At 47.4% G+C, this 23,096-nt stretch overlaps 1 protein-coding gene across 1 annotated transcript in view; it reads right to left on the bottom strand.

Moving 5' to 3' along the window:
• Window positions 1-22,124, bottom strand: part of LOC148686039 (uncharacterized) — a 46,081-nt gene extending 23,957 nt beyond the window's left edge. The window contains exon 1 of the mRNA XM_088668415.1: window positions 21,660-22,124. Within this exon, the coding sequence (XP_088524541.1) occupies window positions 21,660-22,109 (450 nt within the window). The 5' untranslated portion in view covers window positions 22,110-22,124. The remainder of the gene's footprint in view (window positions 1-21,659) is intronic.
• Between the last annotated feature and the right edge of the window lie 972 nt (window positions 22,125-23,096).

Raw genomic sequence — 23,096 nt, 5'->3', positions numbered from 1 at the left:
AAAAAGACTGAGCTACGGATAGTTGGTTGCTGAGGGAATCTGTTGCCAGGACTGGAATTTCCAGATGGAATCCTGTGCTTGATAGGGAAGAGGCATCAGAACAGCTCCATCCAATTGGCTTCAGGCATGGAAATGAGGGCGGCTGCTCTTCTCCTTTTTTAAATGCAATAGGTCTTCTGCATCACGCATGCAGATGCATGCCTGAACAGTACACATTTCTGATCTGGCTCTCTGTGGCAACGTGCTAAAAAGCAAGCTGCTTTCGGATAGTGTGGTTATCTGAAAGGGCTGCAATTGCCACCCAGGAGGGAGTACCAATATGCTTTCTAAAAAATAAAAAATAAAAAAATCCAAATCAATAGGTTCTTGCACAGCAAATGTATTTGGAAAGGGGGGAATAATGATGATTGATGATGATGTCCCACCCATCATTTGTGAACTCTTTCCAACAACATGTTAAGGAAGTGCTTGACATCTCTAGTTGGCTACAGCTTGTTCCTCTACTCAAGTGGAAAAGCAGGCAAAAGTCAGAGTTGTGTGTGCCAGTATTTCACCTGATCAAAATTATCCTGCAGCTAGATGAAGTTGATGGAATATATGGAACTGTCTGAACTGACTGGGAGAATCCGCGAAAAGGGAAAGGAGATGGTGGAAGAAGATTGGACGAAATTTAAGATACATTTGGAAAAGAATTATAAGTTAAAGAATGGACAATAAAGGTTGTGGAAGTACAAAGACGCTATAGAAGCAATAGTTTAAAGAAATAAGGAGCAAGATTTGTGATTTCTAGAGTATAAGAGTTAATATATAAATGCATAGATTTAAAATAAGAATCGGGTTGATAACTGTTATAAGAAGTTTGGTATTAGAAAATGTGAAGACTGTTGAAAACGTGAGCGCTGAAATGGTTACTAGTAGAAACGTGGATTGGGGGAAGGAGGAAGTCACTGATACAAGAATTATAATAGTAAATGATATATGGAATTTTTGTTCTTTTTTATTCTATGCTATTTGTTTTTGTTGTATTTTTCTTTTTTCTTGCGTGTTTTTCTATTTCTATTTTGTATTTCCTCTTGAAAAACTAATAAAAATAACTTTTAAAAAATTATCCTGCAGCTAACACTGAAGGCTTTCATCATTTCCAGGTCACATCCAGATTGGATTACTACAGCATGCGCTCAGTCACAGGGCTAGGCTCAGTGCAAAATGGGGCAGACGCAACCACTGCTTTTTTCCAGCCGGAGCGCACCAAAACGCAGTCGCGGCACCTGACAGGTGGGTGCCATTGCAGGCAGGTGCTTCCCCCATCCTCTTCTTGCCTTTACATACTTCTGAGAAGCCCAAAACAAACACCCCAGGTCAAAACGGGCAGCGTGTGCAAGTCTACACTTTTTCAAGATCTAGGACTCCACTTCGCTCCTGGCTGCTCCTTTCCAAGCTACAGGACGGGGCCAACTCATATTTCCTTTTCTTCCATCCGTCTTCCAATGTAGCAGTGGCGGGCTTGAAGCTTTCCAGCCAGGCCTCGACTGTTCCATGTATGCGCACTTGCACAATGGCCATTCTGAGCTGCCCTAGCCATCCGCCCGAATCTGAGAGAATGAGTCGGGGGCGCATAGATTTGGCCTTCACCAGAACCAGGGGCGACTCCCAAACCAGCTAGGGAGGCAGCTTGCCGTAGTTTTTAGCACCTCCGTAGGCAGTGAACGTGGCTGTTGTCAAATCAGCATCTGTTCAAGGTCTGCCCCAAGTTGCCCACCAGCTTATTTGCAACAACTTCGCGGTGAGTTCTGGCACCTGTGTTTTCTTGAAAAACAGCACTGGCTGCAGTGTATTGATCCAGTTTTGTTCAACACACCACTGGCTTTCAGTTCGTTTCCAAGAACACCTCAAAGCACTGGTTACAATCCACAAATCCCTAAACGGCTTGGAAACAGGATATCCGAAGGACCACTTCTCCTCTCCTATGAGCTTTCCTACCCACTGCATCCCTCATTTGAGGCTTTTGCTGTTGATTTCAGAGGCACAGTGGGCAGAAACTTAGAACAGGGCCTGTTCTGTTGTGGTACCCAAGATGGTCCAACTCCCTTCCTCGCAAGCTCCAGCTAGCTTCATCCTTGATGGTTTTGGGGCAGGTTTACTATTCTGCCAGGCATTTGATCTGAATCAAATTTCTGTTTTCCTTCTGGGTGTGTATTAAATGGTGTGTGTGTGTGTGTGTGTGTGTGTGTGTGTGTGTTTATATATGTTTATAATTGAAAGACAACAAAGGGATTTTGGGGACTGAACACCCAAAAAAGGAGATATTGCAAACAAAGGAAACATAATTAAAATTCCAACAGAACTTATTTCTAAGGGCAAGTCATCACACGTGTCAGCTTATTACGCAAAAACTATCCACAAGTGACATCCTGAATGTGTGAAAATAGCTACTGAAGGCAGATTTTGAATATCATGACTATCACAGGCTATGAGTCACAGCTTTCGGAACACATTTTAAAACAGAAGGTAGGTTAGGAACTCTGGGCGATTTGAAGTAGGCTGGCAAGGACCTGATTCCACAACAAAAACAATACCACTTCCTCCAATTATTCAGCTGAGATGGAGAAAGCTCTGGCCAGGACAGGAGCGGGTTTTTGTGTAGAAAGGACTGCGAGTTCAGTTCTGGTCCTCAAAAGGAATTCCTGGGCTCCGGGTTCTTTGATGCTGAGCACCTGTCTTACCTGGCTCAGGTAAGATCCTGCGAGCCTGGCGGCTGCTGCTCTCCCCTGCTCAAAAAAGCATCCGTACCCCCCAAAGCACACGAAATAACACAAACAAAAGGCGCAAAGCTGTTCCAAGCAAGCGGCAATTTGCACGCAGTTACATCTTGTTGCGTTATGCACATGCACATGTGAAATCATTCTCCCTAACTACCTCTTGGCTCCTCGGAAGTATATCCGGGTCTTTTCCAGTTCCTACCGGGTCTTTCCCAGTTCCTACTTTTGAAAGCCAGCATTGCAGAGATGACGTGCCGAGCGCGGGGCGACTTGAGCCGGCAAACACTTGCTCTCGCCTAGCCCTCCATAAATCAGGACTGACAACGGTAGATTATTGCTCATTCGGTGTGTAGAGCATTCTTGGGGCCCAGGGAGAGCTGGCATCCTTCCAAGAGCTGGTGAACATTGGTTCATATACATGTAAATGCTTTATTTTTCTCCGCATAGGCAATTTCACAAAATGAAACACCAAATTAGAGAAAAGCCTGGTGTGTGTGTGTGTGTGTGTGTGTGTGTGTGTGTGTGTGTGTGTGTGTTTTCCCCCTCCCTGGCTTGATGTCTGTCTCAGATACAGAAAACTATATATATATGGATCTATTCCCTTCTCCACCCCCCTGTTCCCCCCTGTTCCCCCCCAGATTCAACAGGGAAAAGTCACCACTTCCTTTGATAGAAAGACAATTTCGCTGTGGAAACATGAAAGCATTCCGTATAAATATTAATCATGGGCACTGTTCTGGAGTTAAAGGAGGACAGGCTTATCCCAGGCTCCTGTGGCGATTTCAGTTGCCCAGTGTATACTGATGAGGTTTTCCGACACAGGGAGCCAGCGTTCTAAATTAAGGTGCTTTTCAGCAAAAAAAAACAGCCACCAGCCCGGGGGAGGGGTGTCCATAAATCCCACTTGCAAAACAAAACACCATGGCACCCTCCAGTTCCGACTGTCCCTCTCATTTTTCTATAACTGCATTCTTTTTGGGGGGGAAGGGTTACCTGTTTTAAGGGATGCTGCTTGCTTTTTGTGTCTGTTTCATCTGTTTTCAAGTGTGTGTAGATGTGTTGCCTGTAACACATACACACCACCCCTCACCTGTGCTTCTCCCCTCCTGCAATCGCCGCCCAAGGTGCCTCATTCGACCTACTGTTAGGGCTGGCCTTGCCAGAACGAAGGAAAAAGCAGTCTTCTAGCTGTTGCTCCAGATTAGCAACCCACAGCCGCATATGCACCCGTGCATTTAAAGTGTGTAGCTTTCCTGCAAAGGATCCTGGGAACTGCAGTTTGTAAAGGGTGCTGGGAATTGTAGCTCTGTGAGGGGAAAACTACACTTCCCATGATTCTTTGGAGGGGGGAATCCTCTTACACAAGTGTTAGTACTCGCCCTAAAGGTAAAGGGACCCCTGACCATTAGGTCCAGTCGTGACTGACTCTGGGGTTGCGGCGCTCATCTCGCGTAACTGGCCAAGGGAGCCGGCGTACAGCTTCCAGGTCATGTGGCCAGCATGACAAAGCCGCTTCTGGCGAACCAGAGCAGCATATGGAAACGCCATTTACCTTCCTGCCAGAGTGGTACCTTTTTATCTACTTGCATTTTGACGTGCTTTCAAACTGCTAGGTTGGCAGGAGCTGGGACTGCGCAACGGGAGCTCACCCCGTTGCGGGGATACGAACCGCCAACCTTCTGATCGGCAAGCCCCTAGGCTCTGTGGTTTAACCCACAGCGCCACCCGCATCCCTAGTACTCGCCCTACTAATGCAATAATTTAGTTGAATACTGCCCTTAGTTGTTTGCCCAATTTTTCACTTTAAGATTTTTTTTTTCCATTTTTAATTTGCTTTTGTCTTCTTGCACTTTGTTAAAAGTTATTTGCTGGTTTTAAATTACATTAATATGCTCCAGAGGGGGGGTATTTTTTATTCATGCTTTTGTACCCCACTCCGCATTCTTTCAATAAGAAGCAGTTAATGAATACTCTATATAAATGTTTGGTCAAGACACAAATCCTCTTCACAAATCTTATTTAAAAAGGAGCCCACATTCAAGTGTTTCTTATTTTGTATACGATACGAATTCTACCTCTTTATTTCATTTTACTAGGCAATTGGCATTTCAAGGCTCATTGCAGCAGAAGAAACAACATTCTCTCTGTTGCAAGCGCTGGTGAAACTTTGAAAGTTTCATCTTCTAGCGATTCACCCAGCTGTGTCATCGTAATACAACAGACAACACCATCTCCCCTCCTTTATTTCCGCACTAAACTCAAGAGTTTTGGCTGAAGGGAAGGTCGATAACAGCTGAACAGAGTCTCAACGAACAGACCAAATGATCTGAAACCCATTGCACAAGTTATCACTTGACCGCTCAAGCTTGTGCCTGGCAGGACCAAAGGCCGCCTTTTCTCCCAGAGAAAGTGTTTCTCTCAATCTAGTGTTCTTACAAGATAAGCCACAGATCACTCAACGCAACTGATCTCTGTGTGAAGCTTGCCCTTGTCGATTTGGTTTGGGAACTGCAACCAGGGCAGAATGCCACAGCTGGGCTACTTACTGCAGAAGAGCTCAGTTGGTAGAGCACAAGGCTCTTAATCTTAGGGTCGTGGGTTCCAACCCCACGTTGGGCAAAAAGATTGCAGAGGGTTGGACTGGATGACCCCCCGGTCCCTCTACAATTCTGTGGTTCTATGACCCGCTCACACACATGTAACACCTTTCCTGAAGCTGCTGCCAACTTGCTCCCCAGCCGACTTTAAGGTTCTGTTACTGCAAACTTCAGGAGGAGGGAGTGTCCTTGTCTTCGAGTCCTTCTTGCAGGCTCGCCATAGGCAGCGTTAGAAGCTCAGATCTATAAGCCAAGGGGCTCCTTAAACCAGGGTTACAGTCGCCAAAACGGAATGCCTAGTTGCTATTCGGGGGGGCCAGAGGACCTGAAACCAGCATTTTTCAATGCAACTTTTCCGTTCCTGAAATTCATTTTGATTGCGCAGATAAAAACCTAACAGGTGGAATTCTACAGGATGCGCTGCTAGTGTGTGAAGACAGCCAATACCCAATGATCCCCAGGCATGCACCTCCAGAGGGTGGAGACGTCAGGCGCCATCCTAGCACCTGGGCATCTTCACTTGGTCGCAAGTGCCTGATAGCCAGAGGTGCAAAGTGCGCCCGGCAGGTTTCGAACACTGGGAAACCTGCAAGGAGGACCTGATTGCAGAAACGCTCTCCCAACTTCGGGGGGAGCCCATGTTCCACCTGCATGATTCCAGCTTGCCAAAGGGAATGGTACCCTCTCCCCTTCCCCACCCATATGCTGTTCTGGGGGTTCCTCTGACCCCACTGAGCTAATTTCAGGGGTGCAAGGGCCACATGCAAAGGAGAAGGGGGAAGTCACATTGCACAAGCAGAAGTCCTTGCAAAGGATTTACAATGACGGGGGTGGCTAGGCAAAATCCCCCCCCCCATGATTGTTAAAAGTGGCATAAGAGTGTTTAAAAAAACATGGGGTGGCTGTGACCTTATTCTAGGGAGGTAGGAAACAATATGGGTTTTCAACCAAAAAAAAATCACAAATCAAATTGAAAGTCTTCTCTGCAAATTAGGGCAATTTGCATTGGACAATTTTCCATTTATATTGGAAAATGTTCTGATGCCCTAATGAGTTATCTAATTTGGCGTATTAATTCAGCTTGTAATCTGTAAATGAAGCTTTCAAAAGAAGTACCCCATGTTAATTTTATTTTACCTCCCTACACTGTTAATGTGGCTTAAATGTAGAATGCTTTTCTTGAAATAGGTGCAAAAATCCAGGGACAACAGCAAAGGGGTAATTACCTGAGAAACATTAATTATTAAATGTTTTTTTTAATCAGAGGCAACCAAGTTTGTCCAATATTGTATTTGCAACTGGCATCCGTTTCATGGAGAGACAGACACTGCCATGTTCACGGACCACAATAAACTAGGGTTTATCATCATTTGTTGTGAACTAGAATGGTATAAGGCTGGATAGCGATCCTGTTTTTTTTTTAAAGGGAGCAACAAACAACGTTCCTAGGCTCAGACATCAAAGGAAACCAACCTTATTCGTGGCTTCCTGCATAGAATCATAGAACTGCAGAGTAGGAAAAGACCACAAGGATCATCTAGTCCAACCCCCTGCGATGCAGGAATCTTTTTGCCCTATGTGGGGCTCAAACCCACAACCCTGAGATTAAGAGTCTCATGCTCCACTCACTGAGCTATCCATTGTCAGTTTATTACACTTCTGCCACAGGAAGAGCCAAGCAGGGTCCACCAGTAGGCAGGGTTTGAAATTAGCAGGGCGCCAGGCACATTTCACGCCCAAAGATTCTCCATTTGCGAGAACCTCCGAAAGTCAGGGTGCCATTTTTTGTGCCTGGCGGACACTCAAGGATTACTGAAATGTATGTGCTCTGAAGCCTCAAAGTATATGTTAAGGATAGACAATATGTTTGAGTTTAACAATAAAGAGTAAGAGTGTTTTGAAAACTGAAGTAGGGTACCAATATTTTTATTGCAAACACCAAATTAAACATATATTAACAAATGCTGTTTAAAATGTGATATTAACAATGTATCACTTATGTGAATTGCGTATTAGTTCATGCTTATCAAAATAATAAATTAAAAGTGTTGCTGCCTCCCCCCCCCCCCAAAAAAATTGGCGACTAGACATTCTGTTTTGGCCACAGCCCAGCTCCCAGGAGCCATTTGGCTCCTAGCTTTTCTATCCCAGTTTCTAACACTGCCTGTATGTTTGCTCATAACCAGTAAACCATGGTTAGCCAGCAACCTGGTTTATTCTGCTGTGCAAACATGGCCACTCTGCCACAAGTATGAATCTGTACTTTTAGAGCGGCAGGAATGTCCACTTTATTCATACATTCCACACCAGAAAATACAGTGGTACCTCGGTTTAAGTACCCAATTGATTCCGGAAGTCTGTACTTAACCTGAAGCGTACTTAACCTGAGGCAAACTTTCCCACTGAAAGTAATGGAAAGTGGGTTAATCCGTTCCAGACGGTCCACGGAGTACTTAAACTGAAGCGTACTTAACCTGAAGCGTACTTAACCTGAAGCGAACTTTCCCATTGAAAGTAATGGAAAGTGGATTAATCCATTCCAGACGCGTCCACAGAGTACTTAAACTGAAAGTACTCAAACTGAAGCGTACCGTGTTTCTCATATTATAAGACATGTCTTATATTTATTTTTTCCTCAAAAAAACACACTATGGCTTATTTTCAAGGGATGTCTTATTTTTTTCCTCCTCCTCCTGCCGCGTCCGGCATTGCTGCTGCGCCTATCACTATGTCTTATTTTCGGGGTATGGCTTATATTCCTTGAATGCTTAAAAATCCTGCTATGGCTTATTTTATGGGTATGTCTTAAAATATGAGAAACAGGGTATTTAAACTGAGGTATGACTGTATCCAACTAAGGGGAAGTGTGCCTCTCAAGCAGGCTTGTGGCCATGCACCAGAAATCACTAATGCCAAAAGCACAACTGCCACATGTTCAGAAACATGCACCTCTGCATCATGCTTGCAAACAAGCAACTGGGGTATGAATCAGCCCAGCAAAACAAACCTTTTCCCACCTTAGGCGCTTGAAGATGTTAAAGCTAGCGAGTGGCACAGACAGTGGAGTTCACAAGATTGCAATTTGATTGCCCCGTCGCTGGAGCCTGTCACTGACTGAGCTACACAAGACTAAGGCAAGTAAGAGAATCTGACTGATTATAAGGAAAACACCTATTGATCAATGATTGCCTACAATTCAACTCCGGTAATTGCATTCTGCTTCTCTAAATTCCCCTGGTGAGTAGGAACTGGAAAGGGCCAAGAAGCACGCAGCCGCTCCCTGACAAAGAGATTGGGCTCGTATTAATATAGGAACTCCACTTTTTCATACACACATTGCAAAAATGCCAAATATGAGACCAAATATGGTAGAAGATAAAAGTAAACAACTATTGACTTCAAAATAGGGAAAGACGCGATTACATCAATTATCCCAAATTTTACCACTCTCTAAACCAAAACTTTCACCACTCTCCAAACCCAAACTCGGGATAAAAACACGGAACCCAAAACTGGGGGAAAGATTCCTACACTGCTCCCACCCCTATCAAATCAGTTGGGGAGCAGACGGAATCCTACTTTCCCAGTGACAAAGCTTCCAGCACATTGATTGAGGCGGAAGATCGCTTCTCCTCCTCCTCCTCCTCCTCACCCTTTTGAAAATAAGATAAATAAAATCTGGTACCGCTCTTTATTCTTTGCAATTTCTTTGTGCAAACAGAGAAAAATTTGAGCAAAGCCTTTGGAGGGCGCGAGGTGTCGGGGGAGGGAGAGAAAAAGAAAAGCTTTATTCGGAAATTACTAGTCCTCTGCCATAAACAATGAGTCTCAAGAATGCAAATGAGTTTCGCTAAAAGCAAAGAGTTACAAGCGCCTTCCCTGGGAGGATGGAAGTTGAAAGTGGGAGGGAGGGTTGAAATATATATATATAAAGGAGATGAAAGGCAAGAAATCGAAGTCTAAAATCGAAGTCTAAACAAAATTAAGACGGGGAGAGTCTATGCTGGGCGGGAGCAGCAGAAACCGTGAGATTAGCAGTTTCAAAAAAAAATGAGCAAGGCTGGCTAATAGGCAGCACTTGGGAAAGGGGGACAACTTAACATGAAACCAAGGCGGGGAGCGAGGGGGGAATACAATTAGCAGGCAGAAAATGGAATTTTATAAGAAAACTGAGCGGGGAAACAATTTAATCCACACTGAAAGGCATTCAAGATATTTCAGAAGGATCTCAGGCAAGGAGATGCATGTACGGTAGCTTAGTGGTAAAAGACCTGGTTTGCATGCAAGAGATCTCAGGTTCGAATCACTCATATCATGAGTTGAAAGCATACCTGCCAAGTCCTGGACTGCAAAATCTGGGACTGGCAGCCGCGTGACACCGGAAGTTGCGTAGACGCAACATCCGGTGTCGCTTTGCCCATCTATGGGCACCGAAAATGGCCGGCGCTGGCAACGGAAGTCGCGTCTACGCATGTCCAGAAGTGCGTAGATGTAACTTCCGGTGTCGCTTTGCCCATCTATGGGCACCGAAAATGGCCGGCGCTGGCAACGGAAGTCGCGTCTACGCATGTCCAGAAGTGCGTAGACGTAACTTCCGGTGTCGCTTTGCCCATCTATGGGCACCAAAAATGGCCGGCGGCGGCAATGGAAGTTGCGTCTACGCATGTCCAGAAGTGTGTAGACGCAACTTCCGGTGTCGCTTTGCCCATCTATGGGCACCGAAAATGGCCGGCGCCGGCAACAGAAGTCGCGTCTACGCATGTCCAGAAGTGCATAGACGCAACTACTGTTTTGCAAAGAGGCAGCACACGCATTCTACTAACGCTCACCTCCCCAAGATGCTTTGCGCACGTCGGCTTCATTTGTGCGCTACTGCGCAGGTACCCTGTCTTCTCCATTCCCCTCCCTCCTCCATGTGTTTTCTTCCCCTTTCTTCCATGTGTTTCATGAAAAACAAATATAGGAATCGGCTCGACATGCGGTCGGATTTCAGAGTGAAAGTTTCAAGTTTGGAACCTATTATTTCAGAAATAATGGACTCAAAGGACAGATTTAACTCATCTCATTAAGAACTGAAAATTAAAACTAACTGTATACTGATGGAGTACTCTGTTGTAACTGTAAAAAACGTATAAATATAAAATATAAAAAGACTCTTAATTTGGCTCTCACTTTTTAATTTTAGGATTAGGAATTAATGGGGGTCCTTGTCACAATAGCGGCTCTAGTCCAACCCCCTGCAATACATGAATCTTCAGTATATGCAAAACTCCACAGCAGACTTACCAATAAGAGGATGTATGTCTAAAATATGGGCACCAGCTCTGCCTAAGTTTAAGTTAGACCAGGCTTCCTAAACCCCGGCCCTCCAGATCTTTTGAGACTACAATTCCCATCATCCCTGACCACTGTTCCTGCTAGCTAGGGATCATGGGAGTTGAAGGCCAAAAACATATATATGGAGGGCTGAGGTTGCCTGAATTAGACCATTGGCCCACAGATCCCAGAGCTACTTACATTAACAGCTAGTGGCTATTCAAAGCCTCAGACTTCGATGTTTTCCAGCCTTGTTGCTTGGGACCTTGCCACGAATGTTAAAGCATTTCCCTTACGGCTTTTTTTTTTTTTTTTGCAGAATGCACCCACACACACAGTCCCCGTGTACTTTGCTTAAACCTGCCACAGAATTTATCCCCATAGCTGCCAAGTTATCCCTTTTTTTAAGGGATTTTCCATTATGCTGAATAGGCTTCCTCGCGAGAAAAGGGAAAACTTGGCAGCTATGTTTATCCCTCCTCCCTGCCAGTCTCTGATAATCTTATCCGTTTAGAAAGAAACTTTTTAAGCCTGCAGATTAAGGATTTATTTGATAATTCCAAGCAGCTGGTTCTATGAAGTTTGTTAGCAGCGGGGGGACGGGGGACGGACGGGGACAGAGAGAGGAATTGCTGACTTTGGTTCAGTCCAGAACAGAGTTTGATGGGGCAATGTTCTAAGGCAGCTTCCTGATGTTGTTCTAAGGGCAACTAAAATGATAGAAAGATTGGAGCGCCTTCCCTAAGGGAAAGACTAAAGCATCTGTGAGCTTTTTTAAAAAAATGGGGGGGAACGCGTCCCAAAGGAGATATGGCAAAGATCTATAAGATTAACAATGGCACTGGGTGCAGGAATTATTTCTCCGTTCTCTAATCATAAAAAAAATTGGTTCACTCATTGAAGCTGGTCGACAATGGACTCAGGACTTAATGGGTGCCTTTCACATTATGGATAGGTGACCTACAGCACTCACTGCCACATGACGCAATTGGTGGTCTCCCAGACTACTCTTGGCACCCTTAACAAACTACAGTTCCCAGCATTCCTAGGGGAGAAGCCCCTTCCTCTGTCCGTAACATTCTGATGGCTCTCCTGCAATCGCTTCTTGCTATAGGCATGATGACAGCCATCGAGAGACTAATTTATTTCCAAAATAACTCATAAAATCAAGCCATTCTGGAAGCCCTCGGCGCTGCAGGCAACCGCAACAGCTCTCGGCACAATTGGTTTTGGCACGGCATCCCAGAACAGCACGCAAGGAGCTCCGTGACGTGCCGAGGGAAATGTTCTTGCACAGAGAGGAATGATTGAATCTAAACAAATAGGGAGACCCAAGGGAGGGGGGGATTGCCAGACTCTTTTACCCAAAGTCTAATCATACGAATCAACTGCTAGGCACCGCATTCTGGACAGTCCCCACTCGGAGAGTTTACAATCCACGCTAAACAGAAGGCAGGGGAGAGGAGTTAAGGATTAACAAAATGTGTTAGCCAGATGGCTACGGAGATGCGGGCAAGCTGCAGATGGCTGAAAGAACTGGGCCAAGTTGGTCTTAATTAACTTATCTAATTTGCTACAGTAGCGATGGTCATTGGTCTCGATATTTTGTTTTTTAAGGGAGCCACGAGACTTCGTGCTTAATTTGTCTACCAGCGGCTACAGGCCAAGAAATCTGAACAGAGAGTGTGTCCTGCTTTCGCCAAGATCCTGCTTGGCCACTGTGAGAACAGGATTTTGGAGAATGTGGGCCTCTGGCCTGATCCAGCACAGAACTCTACTTACATTCTAAAGTGAAGAAGTATCCACCAGACGCTTCGGATATCTCACAGAGACATCTCTTTCCTTGACCCACGAGACCCGACCCTGTCACTGATGCTTTGATAATACTGATCGCACCTGGATCTCTGCATTTCTCCAGCATCCTCCCCAGAACTAATTTCAGGGGGGGGTGCAGGGGAGGATGGGGGGGAAGCCCCCACTGCACAAGCAGAAGGCCTTGTGCAGGAGTTCCACTGTCCTTAGTCAGGGATTAAACTAAGAGGCCCACCTGTTGCCCTGCCCACTATGGCCTCCCTGGCCATGGCCATCTCTGGCATGTGGCCTCTAGAGAAGGTTGCCCACAAAGGAATGTGGCCCTCAGCCTGGAAAATGGTCCCCATGTTTTAATGGCACTCACCACCTGACTGTCTCAGACTGGTTGGACGCAGAATTATGTTGGGAGGAACCAGCTGGGAAACCTCCATGGGAAGAAGGTTCGGATCCTGACAAGACAGAAGTACTGTTTGTGGGGGACAGGAGGTGGGCAGCTGTGGAGGACTCCCTGGTCCTGAATGGGGTAATTGTGCCCCTAAAGGACCAGATGTGCAGCCTGGGAGTCCCTTTGGACTCACAGCTGTCCATGGAGGCGCAGGTCAATTCTGTGTCCAGGGCAGCTGTACCATCTGGTACGCAGGCTGAGACCCTACCTGCCCGCAGACTGTCTTGCCAGAGTGGTGCACGCTCTAGTTATCTCTTGCTTGGACTACTGCAATGCGCTCTACGTGGGGCTACCTTTGAAGGTGACCCGGAAACTACAACTAATCCAGAATGCGGCAGCTAGACTGGTGACTGGGAGCGGCCGCCGAGACCATATAACACTGGTCCTGAAAGACCTACATTGGCTCCCAGTACGTTCCTGAGCACAATTCAAAGTGTTGGTGCTGACCTTTAAAGCCCTAAACGGTCTCGGCCCAGTTTACCTGAAGGAGCGTCTCCACCCCCATCGTTCTGCCCGGACACTGAGGTCCAGCGCCGAGGGCCTTCTGGCGGTTCCCACATTGCGAGAAGCCAAGTTACAGGGAACCAGGCAGAGGGCCTTCTTGGTAGTGGCGCCCGCCTTGTGGAATGCCCTCCCACCAGATGTCAAAGAGAAAAACAACTACCAGACTTTTAGCAGACATCTGAAGGCAGCCCTGTTTAGGGAAGCTTTTAATGTTTAATAGATTATTGCATTTTATGTTCTGTTGGAAGCTGCCCAGAGGAGCTGAGAAAACTCAGCCAGATAGGTGGGGTATAAATAATAAATTATTATTACAACAGAGGCAGAAAAGGAAACAGGAGAGGTGGGAGGCCAAGAAGCAGAGATAGGTCCGGCTGGTGAAGAAGACAGGGTGCCTCCCTTTCCTGCTGTAACAAGCTCCCCTCCCACCTGGTCCCGCAGAACCAGAAGAGGCATGAAGCGGAAGGAGCAAAGACATCAGCAATATCATCAGCAGGCAAGCCAAAATGCATCCAAACAGGACTTTGGGTTTGGAGCTTGGCTACCAAATGGAGTTGCCTGCCTGGATCTGGGCCGTTTTCACTCACTAGCAGCACATCCCGCAGAATTCCACCCGTGAGGTTTTATTTGCACAATCAGAACAAATTTCAGGAACCCAAAAGTCGTATTGAAAAAATTGACTTTCGAGGCCGCCTGGCCCCCAAATGGCAACTAGACGTTCTGTTTTGGTGACTGTAACTCTGGTTAAAGGAGCCATTTTGGCACCTATACCTGAGTTTCTAACACTGAACACACCTCTTTGCTGCAACGCCTGGCGCCCTATTGTAGATACAGAGCCCAGAAGAATGATTTCAGCTACTCCAATACGGCAGCTACAGAAGCACAGGTATTGTACTTATCTGGGATGCCTACAGCAAAGGGGAGAGACTGCACTTCATTGCGTCTACCTGAGCACAGCACCTCATTTGCATGCCTCTTTCATCTACGGGCAAGAAGATCCCATTTCGCAGTCTGGGAGCCTGACGCATGACAAACACTTCTAGGTTATGTTCCTGCCAGCAAGCTAACCGGGGCCTTGAGTGTTTGGAAAAGTAATTACATTGCTTAGCCCACATCTTGTTTTGCTCATTCCACCACAATAACGGTTCTTGCACACACAAGCAGCACCCGACTAAGTGACTGGGAGGGTAGATCAGGCACATTCCACTTATGCCTTCCCTCTCTGATGCTTCAATAACACACAGTGATCCAAAGGCAACAGAAGCACAAGGCTGGGCAGGTTAGAGCTACTCCCCGTTTTTAGTACAGAAAAAAAAACATTTGGGTTCCTGAAATTCATTCTGATAAAACATCGCAGGCAGAATTCCACAGGATGTGGTATTAGTGTGTGTGAACAGTCAAGATCCAAGGATCTTGGTACGCATGAACCTCCAGACATAGCTGCCAAGTACCCCGTTTTCCCCGGGAAACCCCCATTTTTACGTACCATTTCCCATCGGTCCCCCGTTTCTCTTCGTCTCCCGTTTTTCTCCCTAAAAGTCTCCTGCCGGCGGCCTTTTTTTCCTGCTTTGCCCAACTATGGGCACCGAAAATGGCCGGCGCCGGAAGTCGCGTCTACGCATGTCCGGAAGTGCATAGACGCGACTTTCAGTGCCCATAGATGGGCAGAGCGACACCGGAGGCTGCATCTACGCACTTCCGGACATGCGTAGACACGACTTCCGGTGTCGTCTTCGGCCATTTTTAGTGCCCATAGATGGGCAGAGTGACACCAGAAGTTGCGTCTACGCAACTTCCGGTGTCGCGCAGCTGCCGGTCCCGGATTCTGCAGTCCGGGACTTGGCAGGTATGCCTCCAGATGATGGAGATGTCATATACCTGGCAATCAACGCTAGACAGCTGCTGCATTCAACTTGACTGGCCGCAAATGCTAGACAGCTGCTGCGTTCAACTTGATGGGCCGCAAGTTGTGTAAGGCAAATCCTATGCCACTGTGTAACCCAAGTGGACCAAATCATATTTCCTTTTCAGATTTAAGGCACTGAGCCACATCTTTCAAGTTTATGAGTTCAAGAGACACTTAATCTCCTGGATAGTATCAACCTCCAGTTCAAAGGAAGGATCCAACAACAGATGGAATTGACGCTACTGAGCATATAGCTCCTTCAGACATTAAAGGTCACAAGGACTCATGTTCGCCTAACATGTTACGCTTTGTGATGGGCTTTTGGCACAACTAAAGTATTATTGGGGCGGGTGGGTAAGATCTGTTAATATTAAGGAAGTGTGTGATTTCCAAAAAGAAAAAAAGACGGGCTCTTTTTTCATTTGTGCAGGTAGCTGTCAAACTCGGAATATTTTTTAAAAGGAGGAAAAGTTGTACATTAAACTTGGCTCAGTAAACAATCCACATCTTTGCCCCCTTCGAACTGAAAAACTGTGCCTAGAAACTCAGGCAAGGCTGCACTGCTCACATTCAGAGAGGATTATCTTGCCAATTATTAGGGTTCTCCTTTTAATAATCCCCCGACATTCTTTAGTAGGCTGTGTTAATACGAGCCTTCTGATCTCTCCCCACCCCCCTTTTCCTTTTCAATTACAACAATTCTGGTGGTTTAGGACATTTAATTCTTAAAGCTTAACAATGGAGCTCTCTTTTTCTTTCCCAAGTACGCCCGGCTTAATCTCTTCAAAGCACTTAAGAACTATTTTCGGAGGACGCCAACTGTACCGCCAAACAGCTAAAGAGCAGATCTACGCACGCTCGCTAGATTAGCAACCTCATCATAAGCAACTGGGCTGGAAAAACAGGATGCTAGCTTAGACAGAGTTGGACCTTTAGTCCATCTGGTTCAGTACTGTCCACACTGACTGGCAGCGACTCTCCTGGGTTTCAGGCAGAGGGACATTCCCAGCCACAGCTGAAGATGCCAAGGAATGAGCCTGGGTCCTTCTGCTTGCAAGAAAAATGCTTTGCCACCAATGTTCTCCAACATCTAGATGTTCTCCAACATCTAGAACAGTCTTTCCCAATCTGGGGCTGTCCAATTGTTGCTTTAAACTACAATCTCCATGCTGGATGGGCCTGATGAGAGGTGTAGTCCAAAACAGCTGGAAGAACTCACTGCCCCCTTGGCCATGAGGTGGCTACATTTTTTTCCTCCCTTGAAAATTACAGAGTGCTGAAACAGGAAGTTGGAAGAGTGACCCTCTTTCCCACTTCCTTTTACAACACTATGTGCATTCCAAGGCTCAGGTTAATTCTACGGGATCTTATACTCAGAGCTCTTGAAAAAGCAAAGGGAGCACGTTCTCTGTCTTTAAGGGGGAAGGGAGAGAAGGGAACAAAGGAGGTGGTGCCCAAAAACCTTAAAAGTCTGGAAACCCCTGAAGCACTGAGCACAATGGTCCAATGATCTGACTCCGTTGCAATGCTGAAAATTCTCCTTCTGCTTCCAAGCCATAATTAGCTCCTTAGGATCACAATGCTTCAGTAAATGTATAGAAGCAACAGAGTTCCCCTTACATGCAATATTTAAAGAGAGTGAGACCACCCACATGGGCCAGTTGTGCAACTGCCCGGGTCGCCAAATGTCGAAGGGTGCTGGATTCAGCAGCTAGGTCAATGTCTTTGGGAGGGAGTCCCCTGCCTGCACTCTTAGATTTGCCCGCTTCCCACCCCCTCCCACCCCATTCTCATTAGCAAATTGTGGGGTTTTCAATCTGTGTTAGTGACGGCAGCCAAGAATCCGAGGGCACTGTTTTTTTCTCCACGTTCTGTAATGTGGAGCCCCACAGGGTGCTAGCTGAATTACTGAAATTAAAAAAGGAAGTGAGAAAAGAGGGTTTGATTAAATCCTGGATCATTGTAACGTGCTGCTGTCAAGCTGCCCGGTGTCCAATTAAACCAGGGCAAGGGAGGCAAGAACCTTAGACTCACACTGGTCCTAAAGGCACCCCGGCCACACCTTGCTCTAGAACAGGCATGTCAAACTTGCGGCCCTCCAGATGTTTTGGACTACAATTCCCATCTTCCCCAACCACTGGTCCTGCTAGCTAGGGATCATGGGAGTTGTAGGCCAAAACATCTGGAGGGCTGCAGGTTTGACATGCCTGCTCTAGAACATCATCCATGTGGCGCCCTCCAGATGTTTTGGACTACGGTTCCCATCAGCACCAGCCACGAGAAGTTCAAAACATCTGGAGCAGCGATTGTCATTCACCCAGTGCCAGCTACACTTTGCACCTGGCTGTCGGCCGCTTGCGACCAAATGAACATGCCCAATATGGCGCCTGACGTCTCCACCATTTGGAGGTGCATGCCTGGGGATCCTTGGATCCAGACTGTTTTCACACGCTTGCAACACAGCCTGTAGAATTCTACCAGTGGTATTTTATCTGCACAATCAGAACAAATTTCAGGAGCCAAAAGTCTTCTTGAAAAACACGACATTCTAGCCGTCTGATCCTGGCCCTGCCCTCTCGAACAACAGGAAGCAAAAGTCTGCTCCACCTTCTGCATGGCAGCCCTTCAGATGCTGAAAAGAGGCTGCGTCTTGGCTCCCTGGCCAACCATTCCCAGATCTCTGGAACGCCCCTGCTTGTCAGCTTCCTTCCTGCTGGCAGCTCAGAGCCCGGCCTGTACTTAAAGCTTTATAAAGTATTCGGTGCCAGGTTTACATTCTCTTTGCCTGCCTCCCATGCCTCTACCACACATAGCCTGGAAAACAGGGACCTGGAGAAGCAATGTCCCACCACCACCCTTTCAGCAAAGGATGGGGAACGTTCAGCTTTCCAGATGCTGATGTTTTTCCCCTTGAAGCTTGCATTTGTTTTATTGGAAGCTTTACTGAAAAGCACAGTTGAAAAAGGAAGTGGGGCGCCCTTCATCCCTGACTGTTTGGTTGGTCATGCTTAGCTGAGGCTGATGGGAGTTCAGCAGCAACTGGAAGGCCAAAGGTTCCTCACACCTGGCCTACAGGGAGAGGAGGCAGGTGGAACTTCCATCATGGCTGTGCAAAGAGGGATGGGGGGGGCTGCTGCCACCTCCCCAAACGAAACCAGTCCTGAGCACAATGCAATACAAGTTCCCCAACTGAAAAACATAATGTTGGTACAAAAACACAGGAAGTGGCATATTATAAATAACTCTTAGGTCAATGGGAACGCACAAAAGTCCCTTTTCAAGCTGCAGGCTCCCCTCCTTCAAACCAGAACGGGGCAATGCTCAGAGAAGGGGTTGCCAACACAGCACCTATGTGCCCACCACAGAGGTCATCCCTAATACTTATCTGAAGAAGTGTGCATGCACACGAAAGCTCATACCAAAATAAAAACTTAGTTGGTCTTTAAGGTGCTACTGAAGGAATTTTTTTATTTTGCTTCGACTCAGACCAACACGGCTACCTACCTGTAACTTCCCTCCTGGTACCCCTACCAGTTGACCTGGAAAGCTTTGAAAGAAGCATGACATTATAGCCAATAGAACAGGTTGCAGCACCTGTCTACAGTGCGGGGGGGAAAGGATTTGATCCCCTGCTAAATTTGCCCATTTGCCCTCTGACGAAGAAATGACCAGTCCATAATTTTAATGGTAGGTACAATACAGCTACAATAAACCTACCATTAAAATTATGGACTGGTCGTTTCTTCGTCAGAGGGCAAACGGGCAAATTTAGCATGGAATCAAATACTTTTTTCCTGCACTGTAGGTGTGGGAGAGAAGTGGGGTGCATCCACAACAGATTCTCTGGTGTGCAAATGTGATGGGGCGAAAAAGGGTGGCAATGTCCATATTCAAATCCACACCACGGAAACAATCCTTTTTGCACAGTAGGACAATGTAAATCAAGTCAGTGGAAGTTAAGGTGGCGTAAAGTTATACCAGATCCAAATTCCGTTCAGCAGCGGGATTGCTTTGGGGTGGCAGAGCCTGGCAGAAGGAAAATGAGCCTTTAAAATAGTGTTTGAGTTACACTGCCCTTTTTGCTGGCTTAAAATTACTACTACTACTACTACTACTACTACTACCGTACTACTAATACATCTGACTGAGTTGCCCCAGTTACTCTGGGCGGCTTCCAACATAATATAAAAACAAAACTAAACATCAAACATTAAAAACTTCCCAATACAGGGTTGCCTCCAGATGTCTTCTAAAAGTCAGATACAGTGGTACCTCGGGTTACGAACGCGATCCGTTCCGGGTCGCAGTTCGTAACCCAAAAAGTTTGTAACCCAAACCACCATTTTGTGCATGCGCAAAGTGCTATTTTCGCGCTTTGCGCATGCGCAAATCGCACGCACTGCTTCTGCGCACGCGCGCGGGGCAAAAATACTTCCGGGTTTGCGCAGTTCGTAACCCGAGTTGTTCGTAACCCAAGGTGTTCGCAACCCGAGGTACGACTGTACTGTAATTGTAGTTTCTGAGTTACCTTCAAAAGTAGCTCCACATGGGGGTTGCCAGGTCATGTGACCAAGATGAAGTGTCTTGGGATCCTGGCCTAAGATCCCTCTCTGTCCCTGACACCACCTCACATCCCCAAACACCCCCTTTTTTCGGAGCTAGCTTAAGCTGAGCTGGGATTGGGGGGGGAGAGATATATCCCTGCGTAAAGCCCAGCTGTGCCAGGAACTTCCTGGCTCAACCCCAAACCCACTCATTTACAGGATCACATCCTAAACCACAAAGCTCACTGTGAGAGTTCAGACCAGTCACTCTTTCCCAGTGTAGCCTACCTCACAGGGCTGTTGTTTGGATAAAATGGTAGGAACCACATGCATTGCCTTGACCTCCTCAGAAGACAGAGCAGGATATAAATGCAATAAATAAAATCATACACCTTGAGCATAATATTAACCGAAGAAATGTGTGCCCAACACATGTCACCCGTTTCACAGGCACTGGAGAGAAAATTATAAAACTGCCTTTGGCGTCCCGACATTTCCCACTAACCTCAACTTATTGGGCTGTTACGCTGCGGCTTCTTCCCCTTTACTCATATTCTTTGGTCCAGGCTAAATTTAATTTTAAAAGAACTGCCGCTCCCAGAGTCTCATGCAGCGCTGCTCTATTCATCACCCTGTCCAGGCACCTCTCTTGTTTCAAGTTCCGCTCCCCAAAACTGCACTAAATCTTACAAGGTGCTTAGGATTGCAACTGCGACTTGGCGTAAATGTCGCTGAACAATAGCTGGGCTTGCTTCCGAGGAAAACATCCATGAGACGCCCCTGCCCATGCAAGGTGCAGTCCTGATCTCCGCTCCCCCCAAACGCAAAAAAGAGTCCTACTTTAAAAGGGACCGGGAAAATCGCCCCAGACATGCAACAGCGCAGAGTCCAAAACAAGCTGGTGGGGGTCGAAAGGAGAGAGGGATGGCTCCTTGTCGGATCAGCAGCAAAGCGGCATTACGTGTACGGATCCTCCTCTCTCCCCCAATCGGAGATGGGGAAGTCCTGGCCAAGTGCGCAGGAAGTTGCAGCCTGCCTGCACGACTCCCCATTTCGATCCACACAGCAACTAGTCTCTTGGCGATCCGCTTACCAGGGCGCTTACAAAGCCGAGCAGCTGCACGTCTGGAAACTGACTTAAGGACGGGGGGAGGGACTACTCTCCGGGTCGCGATCAGGGCAGCAACTTGATCCGCGACCCCCTTTTAACCCTTTCCTCCCCTCCCAGCTTTAAACACGCCTCTTCCCTTTGCTTAGCAAAGTTTCCAACGGGACTCCCGCCTCTCTCCTTCCTTGCAACCCGAAAGAGGCCTCATCCCGCCCAAACACACTCAACTCCTTCTCTGTCCCCCTATTTCCACGCGTTTTCAAGCCTCGCGCCACTTTTCCTGCAAAAGTGCTCTCCCCTCCAAAAAAGGAGCTTCAATCCTACCTAACGCACGCTTTTCTTGGAAGCCCCCCCCCTCCGCCGGTACCGCGAAACTCTCCGCCGAGTAAACACCGGGGTGAAATCCTACGCGCGCGCCCCATGCACGAGTTCAGACGAACCTTCTACTCTCGAGTAAAGTGCGCCACGTCGTCTCGGGCTACAAACCCAGACGGCACTTTCATCCTCCCACCCTCCTCCCGGGGCCCGGACTTGGACCTCCTTCGGCGCAAAGGCTTGGGGAGGCTGCAATCGGGTTGTTTTTACGCAGGGCGCAAAGTGCGCTGCTGGGCTCAGGGCGGGTCCTACTCGTGAGTAACCAGCATGCACACGCGCTCCCCCCCACGACTTACGCCGCCTGCAGAATCTCTACAGCTGGGAAAGAAAGTCCCGGACAGGCGGCGATCGGGGATGCGGGTGCCGGTCTTTGGCTCGTTTTCCAATTTTTGGAGGAGGAGAGGAGGCCGGAGATCTCCGCGCTTCTGCAACTTGGCTGCCCTGCCGCCCCACCTGGACTCACCACCGGCGCGCACGTGCGGGCGCTCCAGCCGCTTCCCGGCTCGGCTCAGCCCGACGGACGTGGCAGAAGCGGCGGCGGTGGCGCAGCTCCTCCCCGGCCCAGGCGCGCAACGCACGAGGCTCCTCCCGGCTCCGCTCGAAGCCGCAAGCGGGACGCCCTCTGCCGAGCGAGCGCCGCCTGCGCCCGCTGCCCAAGCGAGTCCAGCGCTGCGTTGAGCGGCCGCCTGCTCTGGTCTGGCAAGCTTCGCCTCCTCCTGGTTTCCTTGTTGTTCCAAGCGAGCCATCGCCAAGTCTCTTTACTGGGAAGCCTCCGGCGGAAAACGCGTTTGCGCTCCCCACCAAGATTTAAACTTGCAGGCGATCGATCGCGGTGTGTTAGGCAGAGAGGTTTGGAAGAGGAGAAAAATGCAGGGATTTTATTTTGTTTTTTAAGATTCCTGACTCGTCTCTGGTCTCCTCTCACCCACTGGTCTTTATTAAGGCATTTCGCGTGAAATGTTAAAGCGGAAGAATGTGGATAGATTTATTTATTTATTTATCTGACGTCCACCCCGCACATTTGAACACAGAACCAACTTCAAAAAGGAACCTGTGAGCAGAGGAAAACCAAACGGGGGTCTAAAAATACTTCTGCTCCTTTCAAATTATTTATATCTCGCATTTTGCCCAAGCAATCAAAGCAGCATGGCACATCCAAATAAAAATATACTTTAAAATATAGCAAGTTTGGGGGGGGGGGCAGCCACCCACAGCTGCAGTAAAAACAGCCAAGAATAAAAAGCCTGTTAAAACCACAGAAATTGCTTATAAAATGCTCACTGTAATAAAAGGAGCTTTCTTCTTCTTTGGCAAACACTCATAGCCAAGTAAGATTGTCTTCCATGAACGCGGTCTTAGCAGTGTGTTCAGTGGGAGCAACATGAATCAAAAACTGGGAAGAAAGGGAGCTTGACCTTCCTGGTACCCACCGGTAGCATTTATTTTATTTACATCCCAGCATTCTTCCCAAAACTCAAGGTGATGGGCATGCTTCTACTCCTCCCCATTTTATCCTCACAACAATCCTGTGAGGTAGGCTACCCTGGGAGGCTGTGAGTGGTCTAAGGTCACCCAAGTTAGGGCCAGATGTGAACCTGGGTTTCTCAGGCCCTAGTCACACAGTCTTAACAACTGGCTCACATTCACACAACTGAATGCCCATTAAGGGCAGGCCTCTGATGCCCCTCTTAAGGCATTATCACAAATAATGCCTCTTTGAAGCATATGTTTAC

This window comes from Zootoca vivipara, chromosome 4 (genome assembly GCF_965207765.1).
Source record: "Zootoca vivipara chromosome 4, rZooViv2.hap1.1, whole genome shotgun sequence".
In the NCBI taxonomy this organism is placed as follows: domain Eukaryota; kingdom Metazoa; phylum Chordata; class Lepidosauria; order Squamata; family Lacertidae; genus Zootoca; species Zootoca vivipara.
This window is presented reverse-complemented; position numbering and strand designations above follow the sequence as displayed.